The sequence below is a fragment of the Pseudophryne corroboree genome, chromosome 4, assembly GCF_028390025.1.
Source record: "Pseudophryne corroboree isolate aPseCor3 chromosome 4, aPseCor3.hap2, whole genome shotgun sequence".
NCBI lineage: Eukaryota > Metazoa > Chordata > Amphibia > Anura > Myobatrachidae > Pseudophryne > Pseudophryne corroboree.
Genome location: NC_086447.1, coordinates 795,753,323 through 795,767,679, shown reverse-complemented (window position 1 = coordinate 795,767,679; position 14,357 = coordinate 795,753,323). Strand labels below are relative to the sequence as shown.

The window sequence follows — 14,357 nt, the reverse complement described above, 5'->3', positions numbered from 1 at the left end:
TAAAATTTCTCACCTGGATAACGGTGATGTTATTGGCATTGGCGTCTGAATTGGGGGCCTTATCCTGTAAGAGCCCTTATTTGATATTTCATGAAGACAGAGTGGAACTTAGGACCTGTCCTCAGTTCTTGCCAAAAGTGGTGTCAGCCTTTCATGTGAATCAACCTATTGTGGTTCCGGTGTTGTCTGACGCTTCTGTTGGTCCTGAGTCCCTGGATGTGGTCAGGGCCCTGAAGATTTATGTAAAAAGGACGACTCGTCATCGGAAATCTGACTCACTGTTTGTCCTTTATGATGCCTCCAAGGTTGGTTGGCCGGCTTCTAAGCAACCTGTTGCTCGCTGTCTCCAGTTGACCATCCAACAGGCCTATACTTCGGCGGCTCTGCCCTTGTCGACGTCTATTCAGGCCCACTCAACAAGGTCGGTTGGCTCTTCCTGGGCGGCTGCCCGGGGAGTATCAGCCCTACAATTGTGCCGAGCTGCTACTTGGTCTGGTTCGAACACATTTGTAAAGTTCTATCGGTTCGATACTCTGGCCAGGGATGACTTTCAGCTTGGTCAGGCGGTTTTACAGGGGTCTCTGCACTCTCCCACCCGTTTGGGAACTTTGGGACTTCCCCATGGTACTAAAGTACAAGACCCCAGTATCCACTAGGACGTAAGACAAAATAGTAATTTAATACCTATTGGTAATTACTTTTCTCCTAGTCCGTAGTGGATACTGGGCGCCCGCCTCGGTGCTTCGTTCCTGCTTACCTGTGTAAGTATCTGGTTGGACCGGCGTTGTGGTCTCATTATATTGTTGGGATAGCTGTGCTATCCTGGTTGGGTTGGTGTTGCTATCCTCTGTTCTGTTTAGTGCCCTCCTTTCGTTTTTGGTTGTGTGTTGGCTTGTTGCCTCACCGCTGTTGTAATGTGTCTTTTCTCTCATATTATGTCAATCTCCTCTGGCACAGTTTTCCTAGACTTAGTCAAGTAGGAGCGGCATAGGGGGGAGGAGCCAGCACACACATACACACACTAAAGGTTTTTAAAGTGCCAGGCTCCAGTGGACCCGATCTATACCCCATGGTACTAAAGTACAAGACCCCAGTATCCACTACGGACTAGGAGAAAAGGAATTACCGGTAGGTATTAAATTCCTATTTTTGGCTCGGGACAGATTCATAAACCCAGTTCCTCATTATGTCCTATTTATTGAGAGGTTCGGGAATGGAGTTCCAGCTGGTTCCTGCTGAAAAATAGCACTGCTCCAATCTATCCACCACAGTGTAAAGCCAAATCAATATGTACAAATGTATTCATTGTCTTAGCCCTGTGGACTATTGTATATCCCTCCCTTTTAAATATGGGGGGGGGGCTGATTTTCAAGTGGACACATCTTAAGGTGCATACACACGGAGCGATTTTGACTGAGCGATTTACCTTGAACTGGCAGTAGGAGATTTTGACTAACTTTACCAGCGATTTTGACTAAGCGTGCAAGCGATTTTGGCTATGGGCGATTTTGACTAACTTATTTAAATAGGGGGATGTTTCACTTTTCCAGCGACATAGTCGAAATTGACTTGCCTGCACAGTCTATTTTTCATAGCAATAGCGACCTGGCGGGGACGCGTATCACTGTCGATCACTGTTTACACACAGAGCAATATGCACTAACTTTCTTAGCGATTTTGACTATATAGTCAACATCGCTGAGCCATATTGCTCCGTGTGTACACACCTTTAGACTGCTTTACTGTAAGGCCACGGCAGCTTACATGTGGGATCTATGTACTAAGCCTTGGAGAGAAAGTGGATGGAGATAAAGTGCCAACAAACCAATTTTTCAAACACAGCCTGTAACATAACAGTTAGGAGCTGATTGGTTGGTACTTTTATCTTCGTCCACTTTATTTTCCTCCAAGGCTTAGTACATAGACCCATTAGTAGCTTATGCAAATGTGAGAAGCCTCTGTGTACGTCGAACATCCGTGCATGTGCAATGCTATCCCGCCCACTGGTTTTCCGTCTGCAAACATCGTCATTATTACTGTATCTGGACATGCACCCACTCCATGCTGGGTGCAAAAATTCCATCCGACACAGGCATCACATCTCCGTCTGCATGCTCCTGAAGTTGGCTTATTAGCCCACGAAACCCCCACTAGATGGGACCCAAACATTTTCGCATGGTCGCCGCCCAGGAACACCATTGATTGGAAAGAGTGTCGCAATCAATCCGTCCTCGCTTGTGATCTCCGTCCATGTGCATATGCCTGATTTGGCAAAAGTGCAGTCACAGATTCTTTTTATCTAGGGCGCATGCACAGTATGCTGAGATTGGCCGAAATTCCTCCCGAAACCCACTTGCATCCAACTCCATCAAGCCCAGATTGTGCTGTGCTGATTCTCTGTACAGCTGCACACTGTATCTGACTGTGGCTTGCTTCGTTACATTGCGCTGACAAGTTTCCATGTCATTAGTATGAGTTTTGCCCGACCGTCCATATGTTTCCTCTTTTCCAATCAGCTGCTGCCTCCACAAGTCCGCCCCGCATGCCGGGTCCTGCCCCCCGCTAACATGCTCACAGGATTAGTGTTGCCCCCTGCCTATGCAGGCTAGCTGCAAAGGCAGTCAGAGGCCATCCATCTTTTAAGTCGCAGCACACCGCCAACAGTCCGGATACGCCTGTGTTGTCCAGACCGTGCCTCCCAAATGGTGCGTTGACGCCCACAAAACACTGCGTTGACGGGCCATCACTGCCCCTTCGACTCTTAAACTGCTGTGCACACATGCGCAGAAGTGCGGCAATCGGCAAATAGCTGAATTAGCCCCTAAATTTAATATATTACAGAAAATCCACAAGATCCCCCTCATGCAGATCTGCAATCTGTAACAATACAGTACACACCATAGGTACTGTAGCTGAAACCTTACAATTTATATTCGATGTTAACAGAAATTTGGTTTGGTTCCGCACAGGAAAAATGTGGTAATGATGAACATAGATTAATACACAGATTGTAGAAAACTGTTCAGGGAATGACCAACGATACTAAGTTTAAATTTAAAGATTCTTAATGAAGACATCTAAATAATTATTTGAGTTGGTGGTGCTCCCAGAGTCAGTAATGGTTAAGCAAAGAGAAGAAAAAAGAAAGACTCTGTGTTGGGGCACGCTTAGAAATTTGAAATAAGTTTATTAAAACTTAACATTTAATTAATAACGAATAAAAGTAATGAGGAGTTTGATACAAAAAAATTGTTCAAGAACACAAAGTAAACATATATATTGACAGAAATCAGGATAAGCCTGATACAAAATTATGGGCACCTGTGGTGAAAAATATACTGAAAAACATAAAAAATTACAAAAAATTAATATTATTAAGGTGCCTGAGTTAATCAAAATTCAAAATTGGAGTAGAGGTAAATGATATGTACATATAATCACCGCAGTGATAATTATAGGTAAGCACCTAGTCTAAAACCTCATGAGAATAGATGAGGCACAAAGGTTCATACAGGTTGAGTATCCCTTATCCAAAATGCTTGGGACCAGAGATATTTTGGATATCGGATTTTTCCGTATTTTGGAATAATTGCATACCATAATGAGATATCATGGTGATGGGACCCTAGTGTAAGCACAGAATGCATTTATGTTACATATACACCTTATACACACAGCCTGTAGGTCATTTTAGCCAATATTTTTAATAACTTTGGGTATTAAACAAAGTGTGTGTACATTCACACAATTCATTTATGTTTCATATACACCTTATACACACAGGCTGAAGGTCATTTAATAAAATATTTTTCATTACTTTGTGTATTAAACAATGTTTGTGTACATTGAGCCATCAGAAAACACAGGTTTCACTATCTCAGTCGCACTCAAAAAATTCCGTATTTCGGAATATTCCGTATTTCGGAATATTTGGATATGGGATACTCAACCTGTAATTGAAATGTCAAATGACTGATGGTAATCACCTGGTAGAGATTCTGTTTGCTAAAAGGCTAGATCCTTATAGATAACAAAGCATTTAAGATAAAAGTATGATTATTAAAGATACAAAAGAGCATTGATAAATAAGCCTAAAGGCAAAGCCAATTGTAGATAAATAGAAGGTTTGCGGGAAAGTTGGATAAGGAATAGGTAAGTTTCAGAAGTTGCTCTAACACTTCTGCTGTTTGTGATCAGAGGTCACAATCTTACTGCACCTGATATTCCCAAGAGGTCACCCTACTAGGTACTGATCAGGCTTATCAGCGCTTAGCTTCCAAGGTCGGATGAGATTGGGCGTTGCTGCTGAAATATGGCAGTAATAAACACTAGGACACAAATGAGAGAGTGTAATGAGTAGTGAGCAACAAGGTACTTCTGCTGTCCAGTTTCTAGCGCAGATTCTCTGTTGCTGTGAGCATTGCAGAGAGTGGTCTCGCATCTGGATGAGAGGGTACTAAAAATAGAAGTGAGATATGCTCAGAATATATATAAATCAAAAATAGCAAACATGGAAAAAAACAATATTGATTATATATCAGTATCAGTTAAATAACTGGAGTCCAAATGGGCACATACAATACCAATGGTATTGTATGTGCCCATTTGGACTCCAGTTATTTAACTGATACTGATATATAATCAATATTGGTTTTTTTTGTTTTTTTTTCCATGTTTGCTATTTTTGATCCTTAATTATTGTTCTAAACCATTTTCTGGTATTTCCTTTTAAATGTAATACTTTTTTGCAGAATCCTTTCTGCATAAACAGGGTCTTATACCCATTTTGGTAAGCCTTTACCATGCAGCCTGTGTTTACTTTCCTTTTTCCAATTAATCGTTGATTTCATGATTGTTTTATTTCATAATTTACTTAATTTTTTGTTAATTTGTGATCTCACCACATTACCATTTCTTCTCCTTCTTCTAATTTTCCCACCACCCTTTTTTTCAATAGGTAAGCCTAACCCACCTCTCTCATCCACTGTCCGCTATATATCTATATAAGACAGTGGACAGCAGAAGGCAGGGTTTCCTCCCTATTCTGAGCATATCTCACTTCTATTTTTAGTACCCTCTCATCCAGATGCGAGACCACTCTCTGCAATGCTCACAGCAACAGAGAATCTGCGCTAGAAACTGGACAGCAGAAGTACCTTGTTGCTCACTACTCATTACACTCTCTCATTTGTGTCCTAGTGTTTATTACTGCCATATTTCAGCAGCAACGCCCAATCTCATCCGACCTTGGAAGCTAAGCGCTGATAAGCCTGATCAGTACCTAGTAGGGTGACCTCTTGGGAATATCAGGTGCAGTAAGATTGTGACCTCTGATCACAAACAGCAGAAGTGTTAAGGGGGGTACTCACGGGAGAGATGTGTGCTGAACGATCTTAACACAGACCGCTCAGCACACATCTCTCACCCCGCTCAGCACAGCGCGATGTGCTGAGCGAGGGGGAAAGCCGACGGGGGGCCGCTCACTTCACACAACGGTGAAGTGAGCGACCCGCTAGATTGAGCCTGCATGCAGCTCAATCTAGCATCGGCGATAGCGATGCGCGGGGCCGCGCATCGCTATCGCTGGAGGGCATACACACGGCAGATCCGTGCTTAAAATCTAAGCAATCTAGCAAGATTGCTTAGATTTTAAGCACGGATCTCTCCGTGTGTACCCCCCTTTAGAGCAACTTCTGAAACTTACCTATTCCTTATCCAACTTTCCCGCAAACCTTCTATTTATCTACAATTGGCTTTGCCTTTAGGCTTATTTATCAATGCTCTTTTGTATCTTTAATAATCATACTTTTATCTTAAATGCTTTGTTATCTATAAGGATCTAGCCTTTTAGCAAACAGAATCTCTACCAGGTGATTACCCTCAGTCATTTGACATTTCAATTATGAACCTTTGTGCCTCTCATCTATTCTCATGAGGTTTTAGACTAGGTGCTTACCTACAATTATCACTGCGGTGATTATATGTACATATCATTTACCTCTACTCCAATTTTGAATTTTGATTAACTCAGGCACCTTAATAATATTAATTTTTTGTAATTTTTTATGTTTTTCAGTATATTTTTCACCACAGGTGCCCATAATTTTGTATCAGGCTTATCCTGATTTCTGTCAATATATATATGTTTACTTTGTGTTCTTGAACAATTTTTTTGTATCAAACTCCTCATTACTTTTATTCGTTATTAATTAAATGTTAAGTTTTAATAAACTTATTTCAAATTTCTAAGCGTGCCCCAACACAGAGTCTTTCTTTTTTCTTCTCTTTGCTTAATTTATATTCGATGATAGATAACTTTGTCTGAGGTCCTATCCACGGGCTAGGAGATAATTTGTAACAATTGCAATGCCATAGATAAACATTGGGAAAACAGTATGTGCAATATTTTACTACAGCATTGACTATAGGCTAGCACCATTTTTATCCTACACTTCCTAAATTTTCATCCAGCAAAAAGTCTCCAATTTTTCCTATTATGTCATGATAAAATTCTCTACAGGTGCACAAAACAATTCCCACATAAATAACATAAGTCACGTGTTGCTGGTTGGTGGAAAAAAAGTAGGCACATTTTATTTATTTTTGTGTTGGGTTTTTTTTATAGGTCCAAATGAATCTAATTTTTTCACTAAGTGCCTGATTCGGATTTGTACGCAACCCCGTTGGGTTACTGATTAGTCTGATAGTTTTGGGACTGTGTATGTGCAAAGCGGGTCTTGCGTGATTGCTCACAGTCCCCCCTTAGCAAGGTGATTGACATGCTGCAGCACTTGGGGGGAGGAGCAGGGAAGGCGACCAGGACTGTTCTCGAAAACGGGGACTTGGTGTCCCTATTTTGTACGCGTGAAGAGCACAGGGTCTGCATCGTCAGACGGAGACTTCCTGGACCCGGCAGAGAGGTTCAGATAGCCGGTTTGAGTAAGTTTCGGCTTACGCACACTGCACGTGGGCTGAAACCAATGCGACCAATGGTGATCCGATGCTGCGTCTTCGGTCGCCTCCTTGCTCCGTCACTTAAACTAGCTTTAGGATGTGTTAAAAAAAATTTTTTTACATGTTTAAAATCTAATTTGAGGTCTATCCATTTCTTTCTGATAACAGGATGGCACTTTGGTGCCAGTTACAGTTTTGTATGAAGTTGGTGGTGGACTGAGACATAGGCCTCTCCTTGTTCATGTGTATGGAGCTTACGGTATGGATTTGAATATGAGTTTTAAAGCTGAAAAGAGAATGCTGGTTGAAGATGGCTGGATATTAGCCTATTGCCATGTAAGGTAAGGAGCGAATGCCAAAATAATAATTTAGTGCTACGCCATTTCCGTTGAAATGTACAGTGCTTATTTTTAGTTACTTTGTCTTTGCAGAGGTGGTGGTGAATTGGGCTGTGAGTGGCATAAACAGGGCATCCTGGATAAGAAGCGGAATGGCCTGGATGATCTACAGGCTTGCATAACTTATATACATGACCTGGGATTTTCACAGCCCTATCGCACAGCATTGGAGGCAGCCAGTGCAGGAGGGGTACTAGCTGGCGCTCTGTACAATTCCACTCCATGGCTCTTCCAAGCAATGATTTTAGAGGTAGCACCCTATTGTGTTTCTCCTTTATACTCTCCAGTGAGGTGTGGTTAGTATGAGCCCAGGTTCTCAACCTCTGATATGTTCACCCCTAGGGTGCCTTAGATAGATTGAAGGGGTGCTTTCAGTCTGTTAATAAATCTCAAAAATACATTACATTTATTAATGGTAACTAAAACATATGCAAAGCTCATCAGATGGTGTAATGTAAAAACCTTTAACCTTTAAATATAAGGAGTGGCTTGGTATAGATTTGGTCAGATTAAGGGGTACTTTGAATAATTTTATACATATTCAAGGTTCTCATTATAAATCAACATACTTTTGAGGGGATGTAGCCAGGAGACCGCCGGTCACAATACCAACCCCTACATTCCGCCCGCTCGAAATCCCGACATTCGGCATGCCGACCAACAGGGACTATTCCCACTCGTGGGTATCCATGACACCCATAGAGTGGGAATAGAACCTGTGGCGAGCCACCAAGCCCGCAAGGGCCTTTGTTGCACTGAACACCACCACCCCTCACCCCCGCATTCTGCAGTCGGGATGCTGACCGCCGAGATCCCGGCCTTCCATAACACAACCCCAACTCCTTTAGAGCAGGGCTTGACATATGTTTTTAAAATCTAGGAGCCAGAATGAAAGTGTAGGAGCCAGACCACTACAGCCAAATTGCTGAGCAGCTACCCCCACCCCCACCTCACACCTCATAGGTAACCAACCCCCCAGCCACACAGTCCATTTACACACACTCACCCCCCCACACATACCCCCCACCATTACTGAGCAACTAAACCCCCCCCCCCCCAGGGAAACAACCCCTACGGCCACACAACTAAGGGGGTTCCCCCATGCAAACCACCCCTCAGCAGCAAACTCTCCCCCTCCCCCCCCCCCACCCCTCCTAACATAGTAACATACATAGTAACATAGTATCTGAGGTTGAAAAAAGACAATTGTCCATCGAGTTCAACCTATTTGTGGTGTCCTATGCATGATGATTTGACTAAAATTTCTGACTGATGCTGCTGTCAGCCATTGCATTTTATCCCTATTTATAGTAACTATAATGCATGACTATGCACCATACCCCTGGATATCCTTATCCAATAGGAATTTATCTAACCCATTCTTAAAGGTGTTGACAGATTCCGCCATTACAACTCCCTCGGGCAGGGAATTCCAAACACGTATTGTCCTTACCATGAAAAAGCCTTTACGCCGTATTGTGCGGAATCTCCTCTCCTCTAACCTGAGCGAGTGTCCACGAGTCCTCTGTGTTGATCTAACCAAAAACAGGTCCCGCGCAAGCTCTGTGTATTGTCCCCTTATATATTTGTAGATGTTGATCATATCCCCTCTTAGTCTCCACTTTTCCAATGTAAACATGCCTAGTCTTTCAAGCCTTTCCTTGTATTCCATCGTCTCCATGCCCTTAATTAGTTTGGTCGCCCTCCTCTGTACCTTTTCAAGCTCCAGGATATCCTTTTTGTAGTACGGTGCCCAGAATTGTACACAGTATTCAAGGTGTGGCCTCACTAGTGATTTATATAACGGGAGTATAATACTCTTGTCCCTAGCATCGATACCCCGTTTTATGCATGCTAATATCTTATTAGCCTTCTTTGCTGCAGTCCTACTTTGGGTACTACTGCTTAGCTTGCTATCTATGAGGACACCTAAGTCCTTTTCCAGTACAGAATCCCCTAATTTCCTCCCTGTAGCCACTCCACTACCCCCTTCGGAAACCAGAATACCCGGCCACGCTTAAACTGTCTTAAATGGCTGCCGCAATACAGGCAAGCCCACAGATCTCTGCTGGGGCTGGTGAGGATGTGCTCCCTCCCTCCCTGCATTATCTGGTCGCCATGGTGACCTAGCACCTGGGATTTGTTGAGTCCTGCTTTAGACGGTACACAATTATATGCCTAAATGGAATGCCTTATTCACAAGGTCACTAGATGCGAGCATTGGTCACCATGGCCTACATCAAGTATCTTTGTGCAGTTACTCTTCAGTCAGTGCAGTTGCCAGTAGATGTCTGTTAATTATGTCACATTATTTTGGATCAACCCAAATTCAGGCACCTTTTATGGATGTGTTGAATACAATGCTGGATACATTGTTACCGTTGACTGTTGAAGAACAAGAAGAGTGGGGCAATCCATTGCTGAACATGCAACACTACAGATCTATAGAAGCGTATTGCCCTTATGAGAATATCAAACCACAGGTAGGAACAATACGAGAGCTATTTTATCCATAGACTTAGCAGAGTCTAACATTACACTGATTTTTACATGAAGCTGAACTTAAAAGTGTATTAGCAGCAACATAACAGTGTGTTGCAAACATCTATAAGTAATTGCCCATTTTTTTTAATTTTTATTAAACACGTTGTGGAATTCAAGTTTTATCGCCCCCATCTCCCTTCTAGTGACGGAAGATTGCAGGGGGCGATTATTTATTTGATGCCCCTTATCGTGCTGATTGCGCCCATTAGTGTCTGGTTTAGCCGCGTAAAGCCCAACTAAATAGGGGCGATCGGGAAAAGTGCCATTTGGGCACCCAAATGGATAACTTTTCATACATTTCCGCTCGCTCCCCCGGTGTAAACGCAGGCACCGATTGCGCCCGAACGGAGCTATATTTGAATATCTTCATTGGGCGCCATCTAGTGGCTGCTGGCATCAATAACATTTGAATCTCGCTCTTAACGTTCTTAAAAGCCTTGGCATAGTGATATTATTTTAAAAACAAATAATTCACCCTGGAAGTTTTCAGTTCTTGAATTGTTTTTGTATTCCAATGGTATTTACCGATCAATGACAATAGCTTAATAGCTGATAAAGTCCATTGGGGAACATTCTGGTATAGGTGCACCTGGGCCATACTTGTCTACTCTCGAGTGGCGCTTCCGGCTGCCTGGAAAAGTGGGCAAGTCTCACTAGCCGGTTGCCATCCCCCCACAGCTGCCTACTTGTATGGAAAAAGTGGGCGGTCCGGTCGGCTGATGACGCAGTTCACCCTGGCTCGCAATCTCCCTGCGCCCTGCTTGACAAGGCTTGTAATAATGATGTTGTGTATTGGAGGGGAGGGGGGGCATGATGATGAAATTGTGTGGCAGTCCAGAAGTTGGTAAGTATGACCTGGGCACTTTTCAGGTAGAATCAAAAATGTTAAGCTTCTCTCCATTCATAGCCCCATAGCCTGCCAGAAACTAATCTTTCTAACAAAGTGACCAGTAACCAAATATAAGAGCAAGAGGAGAGAGTGTTCTATAACAAAAATAACAGGAACCTCATACAGTGAACATTAAAGAACGTAAATGGTGGGCATCATGTCCCCCCCCCCCCCCCCCAATAGACTCTAAGAAATTAAGTATACACACACTGTGGAATACAATGCTACCATCTAAGTATGGCCCAATAGAAGGCACACTCTGAAGTTGTGGTGTGCAGCACTTTACGTTCAAAACTGGAATATTTGGACAGAAAAAAAATTGAATCTGCATTTAGTTGTGTGTACTGCAAACCAGGATCGCTGCCTGACCAAGCTGCTCAGCTCCGGCCCTAATCAGTGTCCTCTAGCAGCTTCACAAGTCACTGTAGCAAGAGGATCTTGTCTTCTGGTAAGGACACCATCTTCTAACAGGTGTTGAACAGAAGTCCCAAGACGACTGTACCCTAGGAAGATGTCAAGTCAGATTTCTTAGTACTGATGATACAACTATGAAATTCTAATATCTAGGCTATCTCCAGGAAATGAGCCAGCACTTAGGCTGGAAGCCTGTGAGGATCATCAAATGGTCTAGACAGGATATAAGTCACCCCTTCCTAGTATGTTAGGACGGTCATAGTAGCCATGACCTGTGCAAACACCCATGGCACTATAACCTGATCGAAAGGTAGAGCTCAAGGCCCTGATTCTGAGCTGCAGGCAATTCTGATGTGGACTGAGTTGAGCATTCTGTTGTATTCTGCGCATGTGCGAAAATCCCTAAAACCTGATACAGCACATGGGGATGTGGTTATGTGACCTCAAAGGGCTTCGTTGCGCTCGCCCCCCGCCGGCCATCTTAAAACCGGGATCCCGGGATCTGTATGGTGACCGGCGGTCTCCTGACCACCAGTCACACAAACCCAGCACATGCAATACACAGTGTGTCGCCACCAAGTCAGAGCTGTAATTGAGACAAACTATATCAGAAATATTTTGGAAGTGTGCGTGAGCGTTCCTGTGCTATGACAGGGAGCTGGCTATTCAGACGCGCAGACATAGTCTTATGGGAAGCTCATGGGCGTGTTGCTGAGCTGGTCGCATACACAGGCGCTAAAACTCAGACATTGGAGACCATGGTCTGATGTAAAATTTGCACCTACCAAAGGGTTGGTGCAAATTTTGATTGTGTGACCAATGGTGGCATCTAATGACACACCAGGTGGTGGCACAGTGTCTAAAGACCTTCAAAGTGGGCGTCTCAGTCCTTGCACATTCAGACACATGCTTATGCACCGTGGAAAGGGCTGATACTGGCATTAGCACGTAGTCACAGAGAGGATGTTTGGGATTCTTGACATCTATATTTTGACACCGGGACTCCCACGTCTGTCGGCATTTTGTCATCGTTATTGCGGCCGCAAGGTGGGATTCCAGCATCTGTATTGTGACCGCCGGGATCCCGCCTGGCAGCTTCTTCCCCATTATTGTTAATGCCAATAGCACAAGTCTTTCTGTATTGAACCCAAGCTGGCTCATAATGTGCTACAATGACCCCTGGTCAAAATCCAAGAGTAGAAATATACGTTATTGTAAGAACTTACCGTTGATAACGGTATTTCTCCTAAGTTCACAGGTTCCACAGGATGACATTGGGATATGATGAAGCGACAGTGGATTTGCACCAGTCGGTCAAAGCTTTTCGGCCTCCCAGCATGCAACGGGCCTATCCATATATCCCCGCCTTCTGACTGAGGCAAATCAGTTGTATTCCCAAAGCTCAAGGCAGGATCATCATAGATAGCCCTAATCAGGCGAGAAGAACACACATACACACCCTTCCGTACAAGAAGGAAGAGGTTAGTGAGTAAAAGGATCCTCAAATCAGGTGCGTCAGGGCGGGATCTCTGTGGAACCTGTGGACTTAAGAGAAATACCGTTATCAACAATAAGTTCTTACCATAACGTATATTTCTCCGGCAGAGTCCACAGGTTATCCACAGGATAACAGTGGGATTTCCCAAAGCAATTTAGTGATGGGGACGCTCCTGACTGGACAGGAGAATCCTTCGCCCAAATTCAATGTCGTGAGAGGCAAAGGTATCCATGGCATAATGTCTAATGAATGTGTTAATGGAAGACCATGTGGCTGCCTTACATATCTGTTCTGCTGAAACACCACGTTGTGCTGCCCATGATGGACCTACCTTACGAGTAGAGTGAGTAGAGACATTAGCCGGAAGAGGGAGATTAGCTTGAGAATATTCTTCTGAAATCGTCATCCGAAGCCACCTTGCCAGTGTCTGCTTATCAGCAGGCCATCTGCTCTTGTGAAATCCGTAGAGAATGAAGAGAGAATCTGTCTTTCTGATGGCACCGGTACGATCCACGTAGATCCTTAAGGCATGGACCACGTCCAGCAATGCATCTCCCGCAGAAAGGCCCGGTACCTGGAAAGTCGTGACTACAATTTCTTCATTAAGATGGCATTTAGACACCACCTTCGGAAGATGGGGAACGACATGACAATGCCCATAAATCTGACACTCTTCTAGCTGACGCCATGGCCAGTAGAAAGAGAACTTTAGCTGTCAACCATTTAAGATCCACTTTATTAAGTGGTTCAAATGGGGCAACTTGAAGGGCCTTTAGGGCTAAATTTAAGTCCCAAGGCACTGTAGGAGGAACAAAAGGAGATTGAATGCGCAGCATTCCCTGGAAAAAAGTATGCACATCTTGTAAGTTGGCAATTTTCTTTTGGAACCATACAGTAAATGCTGACACTTGCACTCTCTCAAGGAAGCCACCTTCAAACCTTTATCCATTCCTGCCTGAAGGAATGCTAAGACCCTGTAAACTCTGAAAGACTTAGGGTCCATTTTCCGTTCACTGCACCAATGAATATAGGTTTGCCATATTCAGTGATAAATGCGAGCTGAGGAAGGTTTCCTTGCTCTAAGCATTGTTTGAATTACCTGTTGTGAGACTCAAATTTAGGATAGAGGTTTCAAGAGCCACACCGTCAAAGACAGTCGATCCAGATGTCTGTGATAACAAGGACCCTGCATCAGTAGATCTGGAAGTTGAGGGAGCAGGAGTGGAGCATCCATCGACATTCTCTGCAGATCTGTGTACCAATGCCTTCTGGGCCAAGCCGGAGCGATTAGTATCACGGCACCCTTTCCTTTGCTTTATCTTTCTCACCACCCTGAGTAATTGGGTGATTTGAGGAAACACATAAGCCAGATGAAAGTCCCATCTCACCGACAGGGCATCTACAAAGATCGCTCTGGAATCTTTTGTTGTTGACCCGTATGCGAGAACTATGTTGTTCTGACGAGATGCAATGAGATCTATCTCTGGTAACCCCCACTTGTCTACTAGAGTCCGGGGAAGACCTCCGGTTGTAGAGCCCATTCGCTTGGCTGAATGGCGCGTCGACTGAGAAAATCCGCTTCCCAGTTTACGACTCCCAGAACGAACACTGCGGACAAGGCTGGATGATGAAGTTCTGCCCACTATAGTATGTGACTTAC

At 43.8% G+C, this 14,357-nt stretch overlaps 1 protein-coding gene and 2 pseudogenes across 5 annotated transcripts in view; 2 read left to right on the top strand and 1 right to left on the bottom strand.

Moving 5' to 3' along the window:
- Positions 1-14,357, top strand: part of PREPL (prolyl endopeptidase like) — a 180,007-nt gene that overhangs the window by 76,174 nt on the left and 89,476 nt on the right. For all 5 annotated transcript variants that reach the window (XM_063918366.1, XM_063918368.1, XM_063918365.1 and 2 more), the window contains exons 10-12: positions 7,123-7,295; positions 7,386-7,602; positions 9,686-9,835. In XM_063918366.1, coding sequence (XP_063774436.1) covers positions 7,123-7,295; positions 7,386-7,602; positions 9,686-9,835 — 540 coding nt within the window. The remainder of the gene's footprint in view (positions 1-7,122; positions 7,296-7,385; positions 7,603-9,685; positions 9,836-14,357) is intronic.
- LOC134912041 (5S ribosomal RNA) lies at positions 4,206-4,324 on the bottom strand (annotated as a pseudogene).
- Positions 5,204-5,322, top strand: LOC134912029 (5S ribosomal RNA; annotated as a pseudogene).